The sequence below is a fragment of the Equus quagga genome, chromosome 16, assembly GCF_021613505.1.
Source record: "Equus quagga isolate Etosha38 chromosome 16, UCLA_HA_Equagga_1.0, whole genome shotgun sequence".
NCBI lineage: Eukaryota > Metazoa > Chordata > Mammalia > Perissodactyla > Equidae > Equus > Equus quagga.
The window spans coordinates 590173-610585 of record NC_060282.1 but is presented as its reverse complement, the minus strand read 5'-3'; the positions used below and the strand labels follow the sequence as shown (position 1 = coordinate 610585).

The window sequence follows — 20413 nt, the reverse complement described above, 5'->3', positions numbered from 1 at the left end:
GGTGGCCTCCTCTGTGGTCAGATTCAAGCCACATCTGGCCCAGGTGAAGGCTCACCTGCCCTCGTTTGCCCAGGCAGTGCCCACCAGGGAGGCTGTGGCCCCTGAACGGGCACTCAGGCCCTCCTCTGATGAACCGGCTGTGTGCTCAGAGCCTGAGTGCTCCAGGATGGCAGGATCCCACCTGAGGCCCAGAGAGCAACAAACATGCGGGGTAGGCCTGATGGGGGGAGTCGTAGACAGTAGCAGAGACGTTAGAAAGCATCTTTATTGTGAGGAGGAGAGGGGCCTCTGGGGTCAAAACACCATAGATGGACACACAGACAGGGCTACTATAGACAGCAAGAGCTGTGCAGACCGTCCAGGGATCGGGTGTCCGAAGGAAGCAGGAACAATCATGGGAGGCTGTGGCGGGAGACTGCAGGCTCAGGCATGCAGGAAGCGGTTGAAGGCGTTGTAGGCTGACTCCAGGTCGAAGAGCATCTGGCGCACCTGGGAGTCGTCTAGCTCGTCTGATGCTGACATGCCGCTCAGGGTCTGCAGCCTGCAGGAGCACAGTGCTGGCGTGTGTGGGCTTACAGAGCTGCAAGGGCACACAGCAGCTCAGCTAAGGGGACACTCACCATTGGCTGACGGTCTGTCGGCCCTCAAAGTCAGGGGGCAGGTGGCTCATACGGTGCATAGTCTCCATTAGCTCCCGCAGGTCAGGCTGGATCTGTGGACAAGGCTACACTGGAACCACCCCCTGTCCCCTGCTGTGTGCCAAGCCTGCTCCCTGCCCCCCACTGCTGGTGCTCCGAGTCCCCCAACCCACCCTGCCCGACCCAGGAGCCACACCTCGTCCATGGCCCGGATCTCCAGGCGCAGCTTGTCCATCACTGTGATGAAGAGCTGGAGGCAAGTGTGTGAATGAGGCAACACAGACCCACCCTAAGCTCTTGAGGATGGAGACCACCTGTAGCCTACAAGCCTGGCTCCTCTGCAGGGCTGAGCCCAGGTCAGCCCTCGCCCAGCCCCTCTGGCCTCTGGCCTCAGGAACCCACCTCTCCCTCCTCAGCCTCAGCTGTCTGGTCCCTTGCGGCTCCTCCTGCACCCCATCCCTGCAGCCTGGGGCTCCTCCCCATGCTGCATGGCCCATAGACGTGGGGGCTGCTGCTGCTCATGGCCCCGCTTTGGCTGGGCCTCCTGGGGCTGTGGGAGCCCTGGCTGTGTTGAGCCTGGGCATGACCCACATGGGTCTCAGGCTGGGGAGGACCCTCAGGGGGGCTTCCTGGATGCTGCCCAGGGAGAAAAGCCTGCCCACCTCTCTCATTCCCAGCTATGGGGGGCTCCCACCCAATGAGTCCAAATGCTGCACAGCCCTGCAAGCCCCAGGACTCAGTGTGAATGTGTGACCATGGCCGGCAGCATCGGCCTTCCTGCCTCCCTGCAGGGCTCCCGGGAGGCCATGGGGCACACCGAGACGACATCTGCAATGCAGCGGTTGAGGTTGCCCTTGTCGTCCTTGATGGTGATGGGTCGGTCCTCCTTGATCCTCTCCATGGCAAGTGGGCAGTCCAGCTGAGGGAGGGCACAGAGTGCTGGGCCTTGCAGGACAGCAGGCCTGTGCTGGCCAGGCCCTGTCCCAACAGCACCCACACTTCCCACCTCCCGCCCCTCGGGGTGGAGGGGCAGCTCACTCACACGGAACTTGCGGCAGAACTCATCAATGGAGCTGATCTCTGAGCCCTGAACCTGTCGGAAGGCAGCTTTGTACTGGACCAGAAGCCGGGAGCAGGCTGCCGTGTACCTAGGGAGAGGGCCAGGCCGCTGCCCTCAGCACTGGGCCAGCCCTGCCCGGCACATGCCACTCTCCCTTGGCCCATCCAGGCATGGGGCAGGTGTCCCGGAGGGCTGGGTGACAGGTCAGATACGGGCTGTCGAGGGGAGGCTGGGGGGTCTACACAAGGAAGAGCTCTGGATGACAGGGGAGTGCAAGGTATGGCTGCCACACACGACCAGGCCTGGACTGTGCAAACTGGCCCCAAGCCCAGCACTAGGCAGAGGCCTGGCCAGCCCCTCGTGCCCGCTCTCCTGGGATGTTGACCATGCCTCCACATCAGAAGCTCATGGTCTGGGGCAGGCCCCGTGGTGTAGTGGTTAAGTTCAACCATGCTCTGTTTCTGTGGCCTGGGTTCACGGGTTCGGATCCTGGGTGTGGACCTACAACAGTCAATGGCCATGTTGTGGTGGTGACCCACATGCAAAATGGAGAAAAACTGGCACAGATGTTAGCCCAGGGTGAATCTTCCTCACCAAAAAAAAACGAAAAAAAAAAAAAAGTCCTAAGGGGCGGGCCTGTTTCACTGAATAAAGACCCTACGTACCTCCTGGGCACCAGGCCTGGCCAGCAGCACCTCACAAACTGGCCTCTCCAACACTCCTTCTCACTTTCTGAAGCCCTCTCACTGATAAGGACATCTGTGCCCAGGAGAGCAGGGCTGGGATGGAACCCCAGCACCAGGGTGGTGGGCACAATTCTCCCCTGGGACACTCAGTACCACCATCAGGACTTCCCCAGCTGAGACAACACTGAGGCCACCAGCACCTAGGGGCACCCTCCTGGTGCTGGGCAGGCCCCACGGAAGTGGGCAACTCACAGCCTGACAGAAGAGGCGGAGACCCACACGAATCCCCAGCTCGGGCCTCAGACCCTTGCTCTTGTTTCCTACTAAGCACCCAGGCCCTGGAGGGCAGAAACAAGCTTCCGAGGATGGGTGCCATCGACGGCACAGGGATGGCAGGCTCTCACTCATTGGGGGTGACACAGTCCTTGATGTATGCCTTCTCCAGGGCCTGCATTGTCTTCACAACCGCAAACAGCTCTGCCATGTTGTCATACCTAAGGAGAGTGTCTTTATTGGACTGTGTCCACCGAGGCAAGGAAGCCGAAGCCCCCAGAGCCCGGGGCACAGCTGCCCGGGCACAGCCACAGCAGCTCGGCACAGTCTGCCTCTCCCACCCGGCCCTCAGCAAGGCTCCACGGCACTGCAGCACTGCTTCCCCAGCCTGACCCCATGTGCTTCTGACCGTCGGTGTGGGGGTGGGTCTGGGGTTGGGGGAGGTTGTCTGGGGGAGGCGGGCAGGCATGGATGTGTTCCTTGGGGGTGGGCAGCCTGGGTGCTAGACTCACTTCTCCCGCTCCCGGGCGTTCTTGTACAGCTTCACTTCCTGTTGGAGAGGGGGCAGTGTGTCAGTGGCACCAGGGTGGCTGCAGGGTCCTGGGGAAGCTCACATGGGCATTGGCTGTTGGCCAATGCCAGCCAGGTGAGTGTCAGCCACTCACCTCATACAGCTCTGGTTTGTTTCCAGGGGCTGCAACAGAGGAAACAGAGCTGCTAGGCGGGCCACAAGGCGACCCCTAATGGGCCTGTCTGCCTGTCCTGGACCCATTCTCATTTCAGAACCTCTCCTGAGGCCTCTCCCTGTGCTGTCTCCAAGAGCCCAGAGGTAGCTGGAGGATGGGAATTCCACTCTTGGCCCCCCAAGTTCCTGGGGGGACCTGAGCAGAAGACACACCTCTGAGGCCAGAGGGCCACAAGCCAGGCCTGGCCCCTCGCCCCACCACTGTTCCTCAGCCCTCTCCCTCTACAGCAGGTGACCACACCTTGCTTATGGGGCAGAAACAATGTGTGTCACGTGCTTTGTGACCTTTTCCCTGGCGTGGTGACTCTCGGATGCCCAGAGCCCCTCAGAATCCAGCTGCACCAACCCTGTCATCTCTGCCCAGCCAGCCCCAGCTAGAGGTCTCTGGGCCAGTGATAAAGTGATAAACTGTACCAGCCCCTGGCCACCCCTTTAGGCCATGTGTAGGGGGAAACTTATAGACACCTCCCCCAATCGCCAGCCGCTGCTCCCATCAACCTCTGCAGCAGGGGCTGAAAGCCTAGGCCCTTTGGGTCCCAGGCCCAGCTTGGCCCACACTCACCTCCCATGCCCGGAGTGGCTGGGATCCCGTGAAACATCCTGCAGGCTCAGGCAGCCACACCAGAGACCTGCAGAGCAGAGCCAGCACCAACTCGAAGGTGACCCCTAAAACTGGAGCACTAGACCTCACAAAGAGCTTCCTGGTCCCCCGCAGAGGGATAGGAAACAACACTGAACACACAGGGCACTCTGTGCCCTGCTGGGAACACCCGTCCCACCTGGAGGCTGTCAGGAGTGGGTGCAAGAGAACAGAGCAACAGGTGGGGCGGGGGGCGGGGTGGGGTGGGCCTCATGGCAAGTCAGGGCAGGCTGCTCTGAGCCAGGTGACCAGGAGGAAGAAGAGATGGTAGCAGCTATACGCTGGGGAGAAGCATTTGGGCAGAGGGAACCACACACATCCCACAAATTTGGAGGAACAGACAAGCCAGGGGCCAAGGTCTTTCTGACTGAGGGGCTTCCTGGGGAACCAGAATGGAGAGGCAGGCGGGATCAAGCGTGCAGCAGAAGGAATTCTGGTTTTCATACTAACACAGCTCGAGCTACTGGAGGGTTGAAGACAAGCTCTTGGGGATCCCAGCTGGGCAGGGGGCTGAGAAAGGACAGAAGCAGGAGGCCCATGGGAAGGTCCTGGCCAGTCAGGAAGTTGATGGGGAAAGCTCCCGACACGCTTTGGAGGTGAACCACCAGACTCACTGATGGACTTGAACCGGGTTGGGAATTTAAAAGGAGCCAAGAATGACACCCTGTTTTTGGCCCAATGGTACTACGACAGTAAGGAGGACTGAGAGGGAGTCGCCGGGAAGAGAAGCAGGTTTGGAGGGCAGGCAGGTGTGCAGCACAGTGTGCCGTTTCGGGTGTGTTGGGTTTAAGAGGCTCTGCAGACACCCCAGGAGGCGTGCCTCATGAGGCAGCTGGAGGCCAGGCGAGAGGCCCAGGCTGGCAGCGCTGGGTCGGCGACACCGTCGGGGGGGATGGCCTCACAAAAAGGACGGTTAAGGGGTGAACGAAGATACAAGAGGAAGAGCAAGGCTGGAGGCCGGGGCGCCCAGGGCGCGGACAGGGAGGGGCCGTGTCCGAGGCAGGCGCAGCGACAGCAAACCCCTGGATGTGGGTGCGGACGCAGACACGATGCGGCAGCCCCCTCGGACGCCGGGGAGGAGGGAGCCAGGTCAGACCGGACCAAAAGAAGAATAAGGATTCTGGGCAGGCCCAGAGAATTCCATTCCGAGGACGAATGACCCTGCAACGAGCGCACTAGCGGCCCAGCGCGCCCGCCGGGGACGCCCGCCAGGCCGCCGCGCGAGGCGCACTCGGGGGACGGCACGGGGCCGTGCTACCGGAAGGGGTGCGGCCGGGGCGGCCAGGCTCGGGCACGCCGAGAGCCCGGCGGTCGGGTCCGGGTAGCCGCCGCAACGAGGTCTCGCTCGCAGGCGCCAACCCCCGGGCGAAGCCAAGGGATTTGGGGTCCCGGGCGCAAAGAGGGTAGCCCCCCACGGTGCGAAGACGCCCGCGGGCCTAGGCCAGAGTCGCCGCCCCCATCCAGCCAGCGGGCCCTTTCCCGCCCGTCCCCCGGCCCGCGGTACCTGGGCGGGCTCGCCGGATCCCGGAGATGGCGTCGGGGCGGGTCGCCCCCGCCTGCGCCTGCGCGCACCCCATCAGCCCGCCCCTCACGCCTGCGCACGCGCGCGCCGGGGACGGCCCCCGCCCTGGCCACGCCCCCGACACCGGGGGCGGGCACTTGGCTCGCGATCGGTACTGCCGAGGCTTTGCCCTCGCCTTTAGCGCCTCTAAGTGGCCGGAACTGCCCGCAATTCCGGCGGGCTCTCAGCTTCCCTACAGCAAAGCGGACACCCGCCTTGGGCCTTGCGGCAGCAGCCGCTCTGATTTATTAGGGCTTCCTGGAGGAGGGGGACGGGGCGGCGCCGTCAGAGGCGCCTGAAGAAGAGCTTGGGGCCGCGGTCCAGGGTGCATGCACCAGGGCCCGGATGGCTGGGCAGCAGCTGGCGCAAAGTGTCCCGGTCCTGAGCGGAGAGGCGTCTGCTGCACAGCTGCAGCTCCTGCAGCTGCGCGGTGATCTTGTCCCAGAGGCCCAGGCCCAAGGGGCCCTGGACGGCACAGCCTGCAGAGGGGGCAGGGGCAGGAGCAGGCCTTAGAGTGGCTCTGGCAGGACAGAGCTGGGCGCGCCTGTAGGAGCCTGTAGTGTTCAGGCAAGCCCCATACGACTCCCAAGCCCGTGTCCTTCTCTCTTTACCAGTGTGGCCGTTGGGAAGAAACGCTTCCCCTGAGGCTCCAAGGGCTGCAGCCAGGCACATGGGCAGAAGCCCAGGGGAGGCCCGGTAACAGTCTAGAAAGGAGTGCTCTCCCAGAGGGGCTGCCTGGGACCATGGGCGCCTTCCACGGCCAGTGGTCACACAGAAGGGAGATCCGCCAAAATAAACAGCATTCACATCTGTGCCTCTGACTGTCTATAACGACACCTAGGTCTCTCCATCCATAAAATGGACACAATATGGCTGCCTGTGAGTCTCAGGAGGACACTAAGCTTCCAAGGCTTGATCCTCAGAGGCCAGAGAGTGCCCAGTAGGCTCAGGACCCCAGGGAACTTGGTGAAACAGAGCAGATGCCAGCAAGCCAGGTGTGTGGGGAGCAGCCCCTCAGCTGAGTGCCGCTCTCCCACCAGCCTGCCTTCTTCAGTGGGGCCTTCCCAGAGCAGCCAGCCTGGCCTGTGGGGTAGGGACTGAGGAGCAGGAAGAACCCAGGGGTTCCCCATGTGCACACCAACTCCCAGCCCTTGTCCTCCTGGAGGGCAAAGCCTGGTGCTCTCCTGCCCAAGGCCCCATCTGGATGTGCCAGGCTGCTGGGTGGTCAGTTTACCAAATGCACCACCCCTGGGGTCATCCTCAAGACAGCTGTGGTGGGGTACTGTGCCCTGGTGTGACCAGAATGAGAACAAGCTAAGTCAGGCCACAGGCAGGGAAACGAGGGTCAGAGCTGCCCCTGCCATGAAGTCAGAAGGTCCCTTGGTGGCAGCTTTCACCACCCTGACCTTGAGCCCCTCCTCTCGCCAATGGGAATGAAGTCCCTGAGGAAGGGGACTCCTCAGCCATGGCCCAGAGTCAGGCTGAACAGGCCAGAGACCCCACGCTCCTCCTAACCCATCATTTTAGGAGCTGGGTTCACACCCCTTTCCAGTCATGCTGGTCACTTTTCCCCACTGTGTCACACTTGCTGTCTGGCTGGTGGCAGTGATGGCCCCTTCAGAGGAGCCAGCTGGGCCTCAGGAAGGTCCCTGAGGAGGGATCTCTGTCATCAGCCCTGGTGTGACAGGTGTGGCCACCACACTGAGGGCTCACCTGACAGGCTGAGGAAGCTGAGGCCTTGGGGTCGCTCCTTGAGGGCAGATAGGAGCTCCTCCAGGCTGGCACAGCTGATCTCAGGATTGGCAGACAGGTCCAGCGAGACGAGTGAGGGGCAGAGAGGGAGACATCTGAGACAAGGGAGGAAGCACGAGGGTAAGCTTCCAGAGAGGGAGGCCCCCACCACTAGGCAAAGCTGCCCCAGGCAAGCCCACAGCTCTATGAGCCACAGGCCAGGCCCAGCAGGTCCTGCCCCCAGCTGGGCACAGGCATAGGCGCTCCCCCAGGGCCGGCCGGGCACTGCCAGGGCCAGGACCACAGTGGCCAGGCCTGGGTGTGACTGCCTGGCTTGGGTGCCCCTGACACTCCCAAGAGCCAGCCAAGGCTGGAGGGTCATGAGAGCAAGTGGCCCTTGTGTGGACTGCTGCACAAAGAGTGACAGGAAAGGACACAGCAAGGGAAGGGCTCTCAAGAGCCACAGGACTGTGGGAAGAGAGAAACACGAAGAGGGTCGGGCAGGAGGCAGCGGAGAAGCTGGAAGGAGCCAGGCCTCGGGGCACACTTGAGGAAGGAGCGGGCACCTCTGTGGTCCTTCCCTGCTGGACCCAGCTCCCCCAGGCTCCTGGGCCTGGAGATCAGACAGGGGAGCACAGGAGGGCGGGGGAGCATGGGCAGGGGCGTTACCTGCTTAGGTCTCTCACTGCCTTGTCGCCCAGGTGGTTTGCAGACAGGCTCAGGTGTGCCAGAGCACAGCCTTCCTAGATAAAGTAGAGGCCCAAGGGGGGCCAGACTGAGTGGGGCACCTGGCCTCCCTACTCCCCACACCCAGGAGGCCGGATATCTTTCCTTTTCCTTGGGAACAAGGGAGCAAACACTCTCTGACCCTGGAGGCACCAGTGGAGAGCAGCGTCCCCTGAATTTGCAGATCAGAAGGAAACACCTCTTCTTCTGGTGTGAGTCACTCCTGCCACACAGGGACCCAGCCTTGCCTGGAAGAGCCCCCTGGAGAGTCTGGTGTGCTCCTTGGGACCTGTCTGGGGCCCTTCCTGCTGGCCAGGAATTAACAGCCTGAGGCAGGCAGCTCTCCAGAAAGCTTCCCCCGCAGCTGCTCTTCCGTAACCTGCAACCCTCTTTCCAGCCCCCTGCCCCCAGGCTTCATCTGTGGGACCTTTGGCCAGGGTTCCTCTGGCTTGGCGCCCCTCCCCAACTGTGTACCTTGGTCAGGTATCTGACCAGGGGCTCCACCAAGCTGGTGTCGTTCTTTATGGCTGCCACGGAGTTGAGCTCCAGGCGCAGGAGGGTGTGGGTGGGCAGGCTCTGCAGGGCCTGGGCGAGGGCGGAGGTGCCCAGGACGTTGTAGGACAGGGACAGCGTCTTCAGGTGCTTGGCATCTGCACCAGGGCCCAGAACCTCTGTCAGCTCCATGTGGCCATCAGCACTGCTGTGTAATCCTGGGCCCAAAACCCTCATGACCCTCTGGGAAGCCCTGGGGTTCTGTGCACAGGGAAATGGAGGCAGCTCTTGCCCAGGGTCTCCCAGCTGGGAACAGGGGAGGGCCAGACTGCTGAGCCCAGCTTGTCTCCACCATTTCTGGGTCCCCTGACTATCCCCAGTGACTGCCTCTCTGGGCCCTTGGGCACGCCCTTCTGATGGCAACTGGAATCCTGGGGCCAGGGAGCGCATGTGCCTGTCAGCTTACCTTGGAAGGCGCTGCCTAGGGCTGCCTTCAGGAAGAAGCTGGGGCCAAAGCCACAAGCCTGGAGGTGCAGGGTGCTGAGCGAGGGGCAGGCCTGCAGAATGGAGGCCAGGGCCTGACCACAGCCATCCCCAAGAGGGTTCATGCTTAAGTCCAGCTCCTCCAAGTTCTGCAGAAGACACAGGCCCCCCAGAGGATCTGGTCTCCTTGCTGTCCCAGAGCTGGGCAGCGGCCGGCACTCCCAACTGCACCTCTCCACCTAGTGACCAGCTGAACGCCTATGTCCTGACCCTGCCCTGATGACCACCCGCTGCTCCCCATGCCTCTACCTGCAAGGTGGTCTGCCCCAGGAGGCCCATGGCAAGTTGGCGCAGGCCTTCAGGGCCCAGATGATTAGAGGACAGGTCGAGGAGGGTCAGGTTGGGCACAGTGCCCAGGGCAGCCAGTAGCTCGGCGGCACATCCGTCCCCTAGCCGGTTCCCTGCCAGGCGTAGCTCCCGGAGTGCTGTGTGCAGCTTGAGGGCCCGTAGCAGGGGCGTGAGCTGGGCCTGGCGCAGGGCCAGGGAGCAGGCACTGAACAAGGGGCCTGAGCTGTGGCGCTCCATGGCCTGCAGCACCTGCTGGTGCTCCCCTGGAGGTGGGTGGGTGTCACCAGGGCCAGAGCCTACCTGGTCTGCCCTGTGAACCCAGGACAGCAAACCAGGCGGCCCCTCCTTACTCATGAGCCATGGGGCACCCAGTGGAGGTGTTGCAGGGCCCACTCCCACCAGCCCACGGACCCAGCACAGTGTGAGTCCCATGTGTGGCTGGTGGATGGTGCTGATCCATCTCTGCTGCATCAGGCCCTCCCCAGAGGGGCCCTGACCTCCATCTGCCACCCCCACACCTCAGAGTCCCTGAGGCAAGCTTCCTTGGAAGCTTTCCTGGCAGCTCCCAGCTGTGCCAGACTTCCCCGCACTGGGCTGGTCTCCATGGCTCTGGTGGCTCTCTGTCCCACCTCCAGATGGAGCCATCTTCCCCTACCTGCCATCGACAAGTATGGACACTGGGTGGGGAAAGAACACCTGAAGACAGGTGTGGTGGGAGGCAGCCTTGATGGATACCCAGGAGTGGCATGGGGAGGAGGAGCCTGCATACCCAGTCCTGCTGCCTAGGCCGCTGAGGCCCTCCTGGACCCCTACCTTGCTCCAGGCTCTGGCAGGCCCTGCGGTAGCGGTCAGTGAGTGGGGGGAGGTCCCACGAAGTCACTTCAGCCAACACCTGGAAAGCATCATTGCCATGTAGCCCCAGGGCCCCCAGCACCAGGCTACACCCCGAGCTCAGGGCCCCGGCTCCTGCTCACCTCCTCATTGCTCTGCAGCACGTCAGGAATGGGGTCCTGTGGGGCCAGGAGGGCCCCGTCCTTTTGTAGGGTGAGCCGTGGCAGCAGCCCACAGGCCTGATAGTAGCGCTGGGCAGCCTGTTCAGCCAGCCAGGCCACAGAGTGGGCTTCCCTGCTGTGGGGATGGGGGCACGCTGAGCCCTGGCCCCACCAGGTTCCTGCACACACCGAGGAAAGGCCCCCGGTCCAACCATCTCTGCTGTGGGTTGCCAGCTTCCCTGTCTGGCTCCTTCCCTCTCCTCTGCCCCTGCTCGGGACACCTCCAGCTCCTCCAGGTGGTTCTGGGAGCCCTGACTTGACCACCCTGGACCCTGCCTATGCCTTACTCTGGCCTGTGGACTCAGCCCAGCTACCCAAGCCCCTGGGCCAGCAGGAGACAAAGTGAGCCATCGCACGTCCCGACGTGCAAACACGAGGGTTCCTTGGCCCCACCCCCTGGAATGGAGCCCACGGGGGCCAGAGGAAGTACCTGCCCCACCTGGGAGAGGGCAGGAGACACTTTACCTGTGTGGGACAGGGATGAGAAAAAGATTATCCTGAACTCGAACTCGAACCCGGATGGGAGGGGGCAGGACCGGACCCTAGTGGGGGGCGCAGGGAGGCAGGGGCTGAGCCAGGAGAGACAGAGCCCCTCATCCCCACCTGCCTTAAGCCAGGGAGCTGGCTCTGCTCTAGGTTCGAGCACCCACCGAGGGCTGGCCTGCCACAGGGGTCTCCCCGCTGGGCCCTGAGGCCCTGGGGACGTCGGGGCTCTGTGGGGGCTCTGCAGCCGAGCTGTGGTCTCCACCTGCCGCAACCTGCGCACTCCGACTCTTGAGATGGGGCAGCTGGCTCTGCCTGGCCTGGGCCTGCAGCCTGACAGGGCTCTTGTCTCTGCCCGATTCCAAGGCACAGTGCCTGGCGCTGTCCCCACCGCCCTGGGGGCGGGGCAGGCGGCGGCCCCGGTGGCTCTGGGTCAGCAGCAAGTCGTCTTCCAGCCAGTCCTCAGCCGGGCACTCCTCCTCGGGGATGAGCGCTGCCTGGGGGACGGGGGCCTCGCCTGCACCTCGAGGTGCACCAGGCCCCCGGCGGCAGCTCTGGGCACTGCCCACACCTCGGATGGCTGCCACATAGGCTGCCCGGCCGGCACTCGCTGTGGCTGCTTCCCTGTTGCTGGTGGGGCCAGGAATCCGGGCCTTGGTCTGCTGTGCTGGGGCAGAGTGCCGAGGCCTCTTCTGGATCGGCTGGGGGAAGCCCATGCTGTCCTCGCCCTCCGAGCTGCTACTGCTAGCCAGCTCGTGCCTGCTCCTCCGAGGCCTGGCCACAGCTGGCACCGCCTGCCCCTGGGAGACCCTGGCACTGGCCTGAGAAGTCTCTGGGGGTTCTGGGCAGGGGCTTGAGGGAGGAGAGGTCTCAGGGTCAAAGAGATGGTTACTTAGGAAGGTCTGGGGAGCCAGGGAGCTGTGGGGAGCTGTGGGGAGACAGAATTGACTGTGAGGCTGGGCGCGTACCATCCCTGCCACCCAGGGTAACTGCCCCTTGGAGTCAGGGCCCAGGGCACCCTCAGGCTAAGGAGCAACGTCCCTAGGGGTAAGAGGTCCCTGCTTGCCTTGGCCCAAGGAGGCCACCTGGAGCAGCCTCTCCATGGCGCCAGCCTTCTCTCGTGTCTCGCTGTCCAGATCCTTGTAATACAGCTTCACCCACTGCTGCAGCGTCTCCAGTGGGCTGTAGCCCTGTGTGGCACCCAGCTGAGCAGGGCTGGCAGGAGCAAGCCCCGCCAACCATAGCCCATGCTCACCTAGCCTGAGCCCCCACTCACCTTCCTGGTTCGGAGGGTGACTGAGGCCCCTCGCTCAATGAGCAGCTCTGCTACTTCGAAGTGGCCACAGTTGAGGGCATCGTGCAGGGGAGTGATGCCCTCACAGCCCTGGCCGCCTGGGTCATCCACTGCAGCCCCATGGTCCAGCAGGAAGCGGACAATGTCTGTGGACCAGGGGACATGAGTCAGCTCCCAGAGCCCTTCTCAGACCCTCCCCCATGTGCTCTCCCACACTCACCCAGGTGCCCGTAGTTGCAGGCTTCGTGCAGGGGTGTCCAGCCACAGTAGTCCCGAGGGTTCAAGGGGTGGCCCTGTGACCAAGGACGGGAAGGAGCGTGGCCTCACCCCAGGGCTCTGAGGCCTGGGGAGGGCTAGGGCCTTGGTCTCAGAGCCTGGAGCAGCCCCCACGGATCCATTCCCTGGCCCAGCCTGGCCCTGGTCCCGCAAGAGCGAGGGAGACACTGCCCCACCATGAGGCGCAGCCCTGGGAGGGCCTCAGGGGCTTGCACAGGGCCAGCAGCCACGGTGCTCCCTCCAGCCCCCTGGTCCAGCCCTGTCCCCTTGGGGAGACAGTGTACCCATCGGAGCCCCTGCAGCTTGAAGGGTGGCTGAATGGGGCGGTAGGCACACCTGCCTCACGAGATCCTGGACACGGCCCAGCTGGCCCTCGATGCAGGCTCGGTGCAGCATGGTCTCCCCCACGTCATTGCGCCGACTCCACTGTGGGACAGCCACCCCAGAATGGGGAGCAGAGGTGTGAGGCGACCAGGCAGTGCTGGTGAGCCCAGGACGGGGATACACACTCACCCTGCTGTCCTCACCTCAGTCAGTCTCCGCCGACCCCGGCAGCTCTGGAGCTCCTCCTCCATCTCATCCTCTGCAACAGAGCCGAGCCCACCACCCCAGGTGAGCCAAGTGCCCTGCCCTCCCAGGCCTGGAGCTGACTCCTAGCCCACTCCCAACCTTGCCTATGGTCACTCCCGGCCGGTCCCTCTGCCCACGGGGGGCACTCTTGACCTTTCTTCCCACCTGACTCCCTGTCCACCATGTGCTGACCTCTCGCCCTGTATGCAGACCCTGCTCTGTGGGTCAGTCTCTCCCATCCCAGACCTCTGCTGTCCCTCTCCTGGGAAGCCTCCTTGTCAAGTCACGTCATACTTTAAAACTAGCTTGTCCCTAGAACCCGGATGCTCTCTACCTGAACACTCCTGCCCCTCTTGTCTGCGTCCAACTCCTCCCAGCTGTTCTCTGCCCAGTCCCACTCTTCACTACTGCTCTTGCTCTCTGCTCCCTCCTATGCCTCTGACTCTTTCTAGAAACTTCTTTCTCTCCACAGGCTTCTCTTACTGGGACTGTCTTGAACAGCACTGCCTAAAGCTCCTGTCTTTGGTCCTCTCTCCCTGCCCCTCATGTGGCTTCCCGCACCCACACCAGTGACATGCAGACTGATGACCCCTAAGGCATGGCCCGAACTTCCCAACGGCCCTGGTCACTCACCAAGAGGTTCTGGAGACCCCTCAAGTTCAAAACGGAACTCTCCCCTCCTGGCTTCAAGGACGAGGTCCCCACTCCCCACCACTTAGCCAGAAACCAGCTGACTCCTTGTGCTCTCCCACCTGGCCCCAACCCTGCCCTGCTTCCCTCTGCCCTGAGAGGGCTTCAATCCAAGCCCACCCCAGCCTGTCCCTCTTGGCCACCTTCCATGAGGCTGACCATGCTGGCCTAGGGGAAACTGTACCAGCTCCTGGCTCTCGAGGGTTTTAGGACGTGCTGAGCTGCAGAATGGCAGCCAGTGTGCCATCTCCGCTCCCGCCTTGCCTGGCTTGAGTCCCAGCCCTCCCATGGTGCCATAGCCCCAGGTCTGACCCTGCGCCACCTCCCCCAGCGGACACCCACAGCTCCCATCCCTGGCCCCCCACCCAGAAGGTCCCAGGACTGCCCCAGCTCCTTGCACATGTCCCTCCTCCGTCTGCCTCACCAGCATTGGCTGCCCCTCCTCCGAGGGACTGTCTCCTCCTGTCATGAGCCTGTGAGCAGGCCCCTCGAGGGCCCCACGCTCACCAGCTCCAGTCCAGGGCCTGGCTCAGAGCAGGCATCGGGGAGGAAATGCCAGGGGCAGCCAGCAAGGTGACCAAGGAGGTGTTTGGGCCTCACCGCTCTCTGAGAGCTCCACCTCGCTGGCCTCCAGGGTGTGGTCATCCCCCTCTTCCTCCTCGTCCTGGTCCTGGTCCTGGTCCTGGTCCTCCCCATCGTTGGCAACACTCAGCTCCTGCAATCTGGCTTCAACGCCAGGAGCTTCCTGGGGCTGCAGCCTCAGCTGCACGGTGTGGAGGTGCTGCAAGACCTGCCTCTGAGGAACAGGGTACAGGCAACTCAGGGGCCCCAGGGATGTCAACTGCCCCAAGTGGAGAGAACAAGGGGACAGGCAGGCCGTGCCTGGGGTCTCAGGGTGGGTGGGTGGGCTCCCACACCTGCAGCTGGGGCTGCTGGGCCTGTTGGGCACAGCTGAGAGCCTTCTGGAAGCACGGCGCCAGGAGCTCATAGGCATCGCCAGCCTCTTCTCGGGACAGCGCAATGTTCAACCAGGTCTTGGCTTCCTGGAGCAGGAGGATGAGCTCAGTGGCTACTCCCTACCACATCTAGCTGGTCACAGCCATGGCCCAGCTCCCCTCTGCGCCCACATGAGACAGGAGGATGGCAGCTCTGGGAAGGGAATGCAAGAGCCATGGGGACAGAGATCCACTATGTGCTGGGCAGGGCTGGATGCCATCAGCTCTCACCTCCAGGGCATTGCCGTCACGCAATCTCAATTCCTCCTCATAGTGGTGCACAGCCCGGCGGTGGTCCTTCATGTCTCCCAAGGTGGCAGCCAGGGACACGTGGATGACAGCCAGCTCAGGCCCTGGCCTGTTTAGCAGCTCTGCGAAATGTAGCTGGGAGGCAGTGACAGTGAGGCCAGGGCCGCCCTACACCTTGCCAGCCCTGAGTGTTGTCGCCCCTCTCCTCCCACCCTAGCCAGGGGTGTGCACCTGCTTCTCGTAGGCCTTGGCCGCCTTGGGGAAGTCGCCTGCCTTGGAAAATAGGTCCCCCAGCTGCTCACAGATGCCCATGGCGCCTTGAGGGTCACTGCCCTCAGCCTCCTCCAGCCGCTGCTGCAGCTGGACCACTGCCAGCACTGCCAGTAAGAGCCTCATGCAAGGGGGCGGCAGAGCGTGGGGCTCCAACCCAGCTCTGCCACCTGTTAGCCGTGTGCCCTTAGGCAGCCACCCACCCTGTCCGGGCCTCTGCTCACACACTGGTAAGAGGGGGTATAGGAGAATCTATCTTGCAGGACCGCGAGGATTAGAACTAACAAATAACTTGAGCAGTGCCTGGCTTGCAGCAGAGGGGAACACTGTTGACTGTCACTCGTCAGTCCTCCTGGTTGCGGGCACTGTCCACTCCATCCTCAGTAGGCAGGGATGATTTCTGCCTCCAGCTGGCCAGTGGAGATGCTGGCTCACACCTAAACACCCGGCCAGTCTCCTGACCACCCTCAAGTGTCCCTCCAACAGGCTAGGTTTTGACTCAGAGAAGTGGGGCTCTCCTCCCAACACTAAGTAGGGGAGGGGCAGCAACATGTCCATATTGATGCTGCCATCTCCCCAAGGACATGTGCTGAGGCCTCCTCTACTGAGGGAGGGGAGCCCTCTCTACCCCTTCCCATGCGGCTTCAGCCTCTTGGGATCCCTTCCAGACTCACCATGCTTGAGAGTCCGGCAGATCACTGCCTTCTGCAAAGGCTTCTGGGAGCCCAGCCTGTAGGCCTTCTTCAGGGCTCTTTTAGCAGCCAAGAAATCCCCCAGGTCTTGGAGGACCTGGGGGACAAGGGAAGGTGAGGCTTGCAGACTCCCCAAGGCCCAAGACCTCCCAGGGGCTGAGCCCAGAGCCACTGAGAACTAGCACCTGTGAGAGGAGCAGGCAGCATTCGCTTTCCATGAACTCCTTCTTCATGATGCGTGCGCACTCCCGGGCCCCCTCCAGGCAGCGCATGGCCTGGGAGTGCTGCCCTCTGCGCCAGTGGATGGCACCCAGGTTGTAGCGGGCACGGAATAGGTCCTCGTAGAGGTGGTTCTGCCTGCGGATGGTGACAGGTGCTCAGAGTGCCCACGGCACTCTTACTTTGGGACAGCACAGTGGCACCTGAAGCACTGACAAGCAGCTGCTGATGCCACTTGGGATTCTAGCTCTGCCATGCCAAGCCTGTTCTTCCCTCAGCACATGGCACACACACACGTGCCAGGGTTCCTCTGCTAATGGGAAATGGACGGGGCAGGGGTGAGGTCCAGCCAGCCTGCCCTTTCAGCTGCCCATCCCCCAGCTACTTCCACCAGGAACAGGGGGTTCAGCTCCCTCCTGGGGCTGAGTGGGGGGGGTCTTACTCAGCGAGAAAGATGCTCTTCTTGAAGTAGTCGTTGCACAGGGCCATCTGCTGCAGGCTCTCGAAGGTGAGGCCCAGATTAAGATAGAGTCGGGTCCTCATCTCACTCAGTTCTCGCTTGGGCAATGTCCCTGGAAGATGCCCTCTCCAGACACTCAGTGCCTCATCCCCACTTGGGGTCTCCAGCTTTGGGCCCCGTCCAAGGCCTGTCCAGTCTCTCCCCCACCCCTCTTCCCACCTCTCACTGTGGGTGCCCGGGATCCTGCTGCAGGCAGAGTGTGCAGGCACAAAGAGCAGACAATTGCCAGATGCCAGGCTGCAGTGAGCACAGGCTGTGCATCCCCTCATGGGGGCGCTCCTAGGGACAGATCTCAGCCTCACAAAGGGAGGACTCAGGCAGGTGGACCCTGCCATGCTGGCACGATGGGCAGTGGGGCTGAAGCTTCCCCTGCCTGCAGTTCAGGGGGCAGAAGGTGGGGATGGCCAGGCCCCCGAGGGCACTCACCCTGCAGCTTCTCGTCCACAATAGCCAAGCTCTTCCCAAAGGCAGTCTGTGCCTGCAGCAACGCATCCTGTGACTGGCAGTGGTCATAGATGTCCAGGTGGGTGCGGCCAATGGTGGCCCACGCCCTCTGCAGCTCGATGTGGTTAGACAGGGAACGGGCTAGCTCCAGGTAGTGGTGCTGATGCTGGGGTACAGAGGGATGGCTGCTGTGAACCATACCTCCGCCCCACCCCCCCGGTCCCCCAACTCTAGGGGGTCCCTACTCTTGCTCAGGAGAACCCTCTGCTCCTTGAAACCTCCACAGAGCACGCCAAAGCCAAACTATGCACACCCCATCTCCTCTATGCCAAGGGCTGCCTGTGGGGACAACAGCTCCACACTCTAGTCAACCAATGTCATTACAGGGAAGGAACAACGAGTGGGAGTTAGCTGAGCTGCTGCAGGGCCGGCTCTGTGTGGACAGGTCCTGAACCTCCAGCCAGCCCACAAACACTGCTCAAGTAATATTTTCCTTAATGGTTCCTGGGACCAGGCTCCCAAGAGAGGCTGTGTGTTTCCACTCAAGGAGCAGCCTACCATTCCTTGGCCCACAGCCCTCTGAAGGTGAGGCTGCATTGCACAGTATCTCCCTCTGGCCAAAGGCCTGGACAGTGGACATTGTGCTTCCTTCTTGAGAAAGAGACCCCTACAAAGTGTGGCCCAGCAGGGCTGGGTGTGGCCAGAGTGGGTGCTGGGGGGGGGGCACCGCCCACCTGCAGGGCAGCGGAGTAGTCCTCCATCTCTGCCAGCCGCTCTCCGATCTTGCGGTGGGCCACAGCGCAGCCCAGGGGGTCGTTGGCGCTCTCCAGGAGCTGCAGCTCCTGCTGGTGCTCCCGCAGGGCCTCCGCGTAGCGGCCTGAGCAGGCGGGAGGGCAGGGCAGTAGGCCAAGGGCCGCGAGGGCGAGCGGGGCGGCGGCCAGGCCCGGGCGGCGTGCTCAGCAAGGCTCCCGATCCTCTGTCCCTCCCGGACCCTCCGGCCCCCCAGGCCCTTGCCTCCTCCCCCGTCTCTCCCGCCTCCGTCCTCCGTCCCTCCCGGCACCTCCTCCGGCCCCCCGGCCTCCCTTTCCCTCCCGGCTTCCCTGCTCGCTGCCCCGGCCCCCCAGCCCCGGCCTCCACCCCGGGCCTGGCGCGGAGCACGTACCATGGCTGGCCAGGAGCTCCCCCAGCTGGTGGCAGAGGGCGGCCTCCTCTCGCAGCTGCCCGCTCCTCTGGGCCTTGGTCTTGCCCTTGTATAGCTCTGCAGAGAGACGGACCAGGCCAGGACGCTGAGCCCCTCCATCTGGGGGGCCAGGCCCGTTCCCGGCCTCCGCGCTGGGCTTAAGGACTCACGGCGAAGCTCACGCTCCAGGCTCATGCTCCGGACTCCGCGCGCGGGGATCCGGACTTCCCGCGCTCCCCGGCCGCTGCCGCGGCCCCGCCCCAGGCTCCGCGCGCAGGCTCAGTCCCGTCCCCGCGGGCCGCGGAGCATCCCGGGAAGTGTGGAGCATCCCGGGAAGTGTAGTCCATCCGCCCGAAGCATCCTGGGAGCTGTAGTCTGGCTGGCGCCCGCCTCCCCAAACTCCGGGGGCCGCTGCCGGAGCTGAGTCCCCCCGCCCCGGCCCCGCAGCCGCTCTAGGGGGATCTCCTGGGCTCCCGCCCCGTGCTGCCGCTGATCACCCGCGCCCCCCGCCCGAAACCTACCTGCTCGTGCCACTTTACCTGCGGAACGCACCGCCCTCATGTAAGAGGAGGCGGGACCAGTTGCGCCCCTCCCACGGAACCGCCGAACCCGATAGCTCGGCGGCCGGCGCCTCTTGGAGTCGAGCCCGGCGCTGCTGGCGGAGGGGCTGGAGCTAGGCTCGGGGCGCCGTAGTGCAGACCACTCACCTGCGGAACCTGGCAGATGTCGTGCACCCCGGCCGCACCGTCAGGCCCCGCTGCCACGGCCCGCGTCCAAAGGCCTCGGAGGAGGCTGGAAACAGTGGGAGGGAGATGGACGCGCTTATTTTCTAGGGAAATAGAAACAGACCAATGGGGTAAACTCAGCCAGTGGATGCACAGCCAGAGTGTTGGAGATGGAGTGATGCGGCGGCGGATGGGTCCATGGGTCCAGGGAATGCTGCCCTGGGCCAGTGCCCGGCCGCAGTGGCGGGGCAAGGCCAAACCCCAAGAGCTGCAGGAGGTGGGCAGTTGGAGCGGGGTGGCCGTCCTCTTCTCTTGGAGGGTGAGGTGCTCTGCTGGGCCCCTAGTCGGGCCCGGGGCTTGGAGCGCAGGACAGGGAGGCACTGAAGCCAAGGCGGCCGTTTGGCGGGAAGGCTGGTGAGGTGTGCCGGGCACGGCGAGGGGCGAGGGTGGAGGCGGGGTAGGGGAGCAAGGCCACGGAAGCACAGTCTGGCTCGGCTGAACAGCGGAGGGAGCCTCTCCAGAGCTGCTGTGAAGAGTGACCAGGCTCCCTCTCCAGCACCAGCATTCAAAGGCCAGCCCAGGTCCTGGGGGCCCTCTTCCCCTTCAGAGAGCACCCAACTTCTGTATGCCTGTTTCCCCACTGATCAGACAGGGATGTGTATATGAGGTGGTGCCCAGCCAGTGGCTGGAGGCTTAGGGTGGGGAGGCCACAGGCTGGGGGCCAGCAGGGGCGGCAGCTGACCCCTGGCCGAATGGCTAGCAGAGCCCAGGAAAGCCCATCCATGAGGCTGTCTTCTCATAAGGAAACACAGACAAAACATGGTTTGGAACTTTTTTAAAACTGTAGTTACATACAGAAAATATCCAGAGAACGCAGACCACAAAAGTGATGTGTGTCATTTCTGACGGTGGTAAAAACACCTCTTGCTCCGCTCTTTAAAAAATTATTTTTATTAGTTTTGTAAATGTCTCATTTTGGGTGAACTGAGGGATGTAGTGCTCACAGGGGAGTGGGGGTGAGGAGAGGAAACCTGGCTTGGCTTGTGCCACCAGGCCTCCCCCAACATCTGCTGAGGGTGAACTCCCACTTTCTCCAGGTCAGGATGCCAAGATGGCATGGGTCATGGAGACAGACCACTGCTATCTTCTTTCTAACAACACTGATGGGACATCACCCAGTAAATCAATGACCCAAAGTGAGATGCTGCAAAGGTTTGTGGCGCCAGCCCCCAGTGGTGACAGAGGTGCACTACAACTTCCCAGGATGCCTGGCTCCGCCAGATTGTAAGGCTCAGCTGCTGAGGTGACCGTCAAAGGGTGGGGGCCTTGCTGGGGATGGCGATGCTGGGATGTATTGGCAGTCCTCTCAGG

General features: G+C 63.1%; 2 protein-coding genes across 6 annotated transcripts; both read right to left on the bottom strand.

The window, feature by feature from the left end:
- Positions 1-247: 247 nt before the first annotated feature.
- On the bottom strand, positions 248-5638 carry VPS28 (VPS28 subunit of ESCRT-I). The gene is made up of 10 exons (XM_046642100.1): positions 5547-5638; positions 3965-4031; positions 3323-3351; positions 3170-3207; positions 2789-2878; positions 1681-1786; positions 1456-1557; positions 835-888; positions 621-712; positions 248-541 (listed from the first exon to the last, which is right to left on the bottom strand). Exons 2-10 carry the CDS (start codon positions 3999-4001, stop codon positions 424-426), a joined length of 666 nt encoding a protein of 221 aa, XP_046498056.1. The 5' UTR covers positions 4002-4031; positions 5547-5638; the 3' UTR covers positions 248-423.
- Positions 5639-5800: 162 nt separating this feature from the next.
- On the bottom strand, positions 5801-18766 carry TONSL (tonsoku like, DNA repair protein). 5 transcript variants are annotated; one of them, XM_046642092.1, is made up of 26 exons: positions 18488-18766; positions 18300-18395; positions 17872-18014; positions 17120-17303; positions 16616-16745; positions 16140-16311; positions 15937-16051; positions 15224-15369; positions 14975-15127; positions 14666-14791; positions 14349-14544; positions 13016-13071; positions 12825-12914; positions 12433-12505; positions 12195-12358; positions 11985-12108; positions 11086-11846; positions 10901-10977; positions 10358-10508; positions 10197-10275; positions 9345-9646; positions 9019-9184; positions 8535-8770; positions 8004-8077; positions 7317-7450; positions 5801-6082 (listed from the first exon to the last, which is right to left on the bottom strand). In XM_046642092.1, exons 1-26 carry the CDS (start codon positions 18510-18512, stop codon positions 5889-5891), a joined length of 4167 nt encoding a protein of 1388 aa, XP_046498048.1. In that variant the 5' UTR covers positions 18513-18766; the 3' UTR covers positions 5801-5888. The 5 variants fall into 5 exon arrangements, with proteins under 5 accessions (XP_046498048.1, XP_046498047.1, XP_046498049.1 ...); XM_046642091.1 differs by having other exon boundaries at positions 10358-10511; positions 18488-18765; XM_046642093.1 differs by having other exon boundaries at positions 8535-8710; positions 10358-10511; positions 18488-18763.
- Positions 18767-20413: the final 1647 nt, after the last annotated feature.

Excerpts from the sequence above, each read along its gene's own strand:
- VPS28 (XM_046642100.1), bottom strand. The coding sequence starts at position 4,001 with ATGTTTCACGGGATCCCAGCCACTCCGGGCATGGGAG. Across the intron at positions 889-1,455 it reads GCATTGCAGATGTCGTCTCG|CTCTTCATCACAGTGATGGA; the intron begins GTGTGCCCCATG and ends ACTTGCCTCCAG. Across the intron at positions 713-834 it reads AGATCCGGGCCATGGACGAG|ATCCAGCCTGACCTGCGGGA; the intron begins GTGTGGCTCCTG and ends CCTTGTCCACAG.
- TONSL (XM_046642091.1), bottom strand. The coding sequence starts at position 18,512 with ATGAGCCTGGAGCGTGAGCTTCGCC. Across the intron at positions 12,359-12,432 it reads CTGCAACTACGGGCACCTGG|ACATTGTCCGCTTCCTGCTG; the intron begins GTGAGTGTGGGA and ends CCTGGTCCACAG. Across the intron at positions 8,078-8,534 it reads TGGTCAGATACCTGACCAAG|GAAGGCTGTGCTCTGGCACA; the intron begins GTACACAGTTGG and ends TACTTTATCTAG.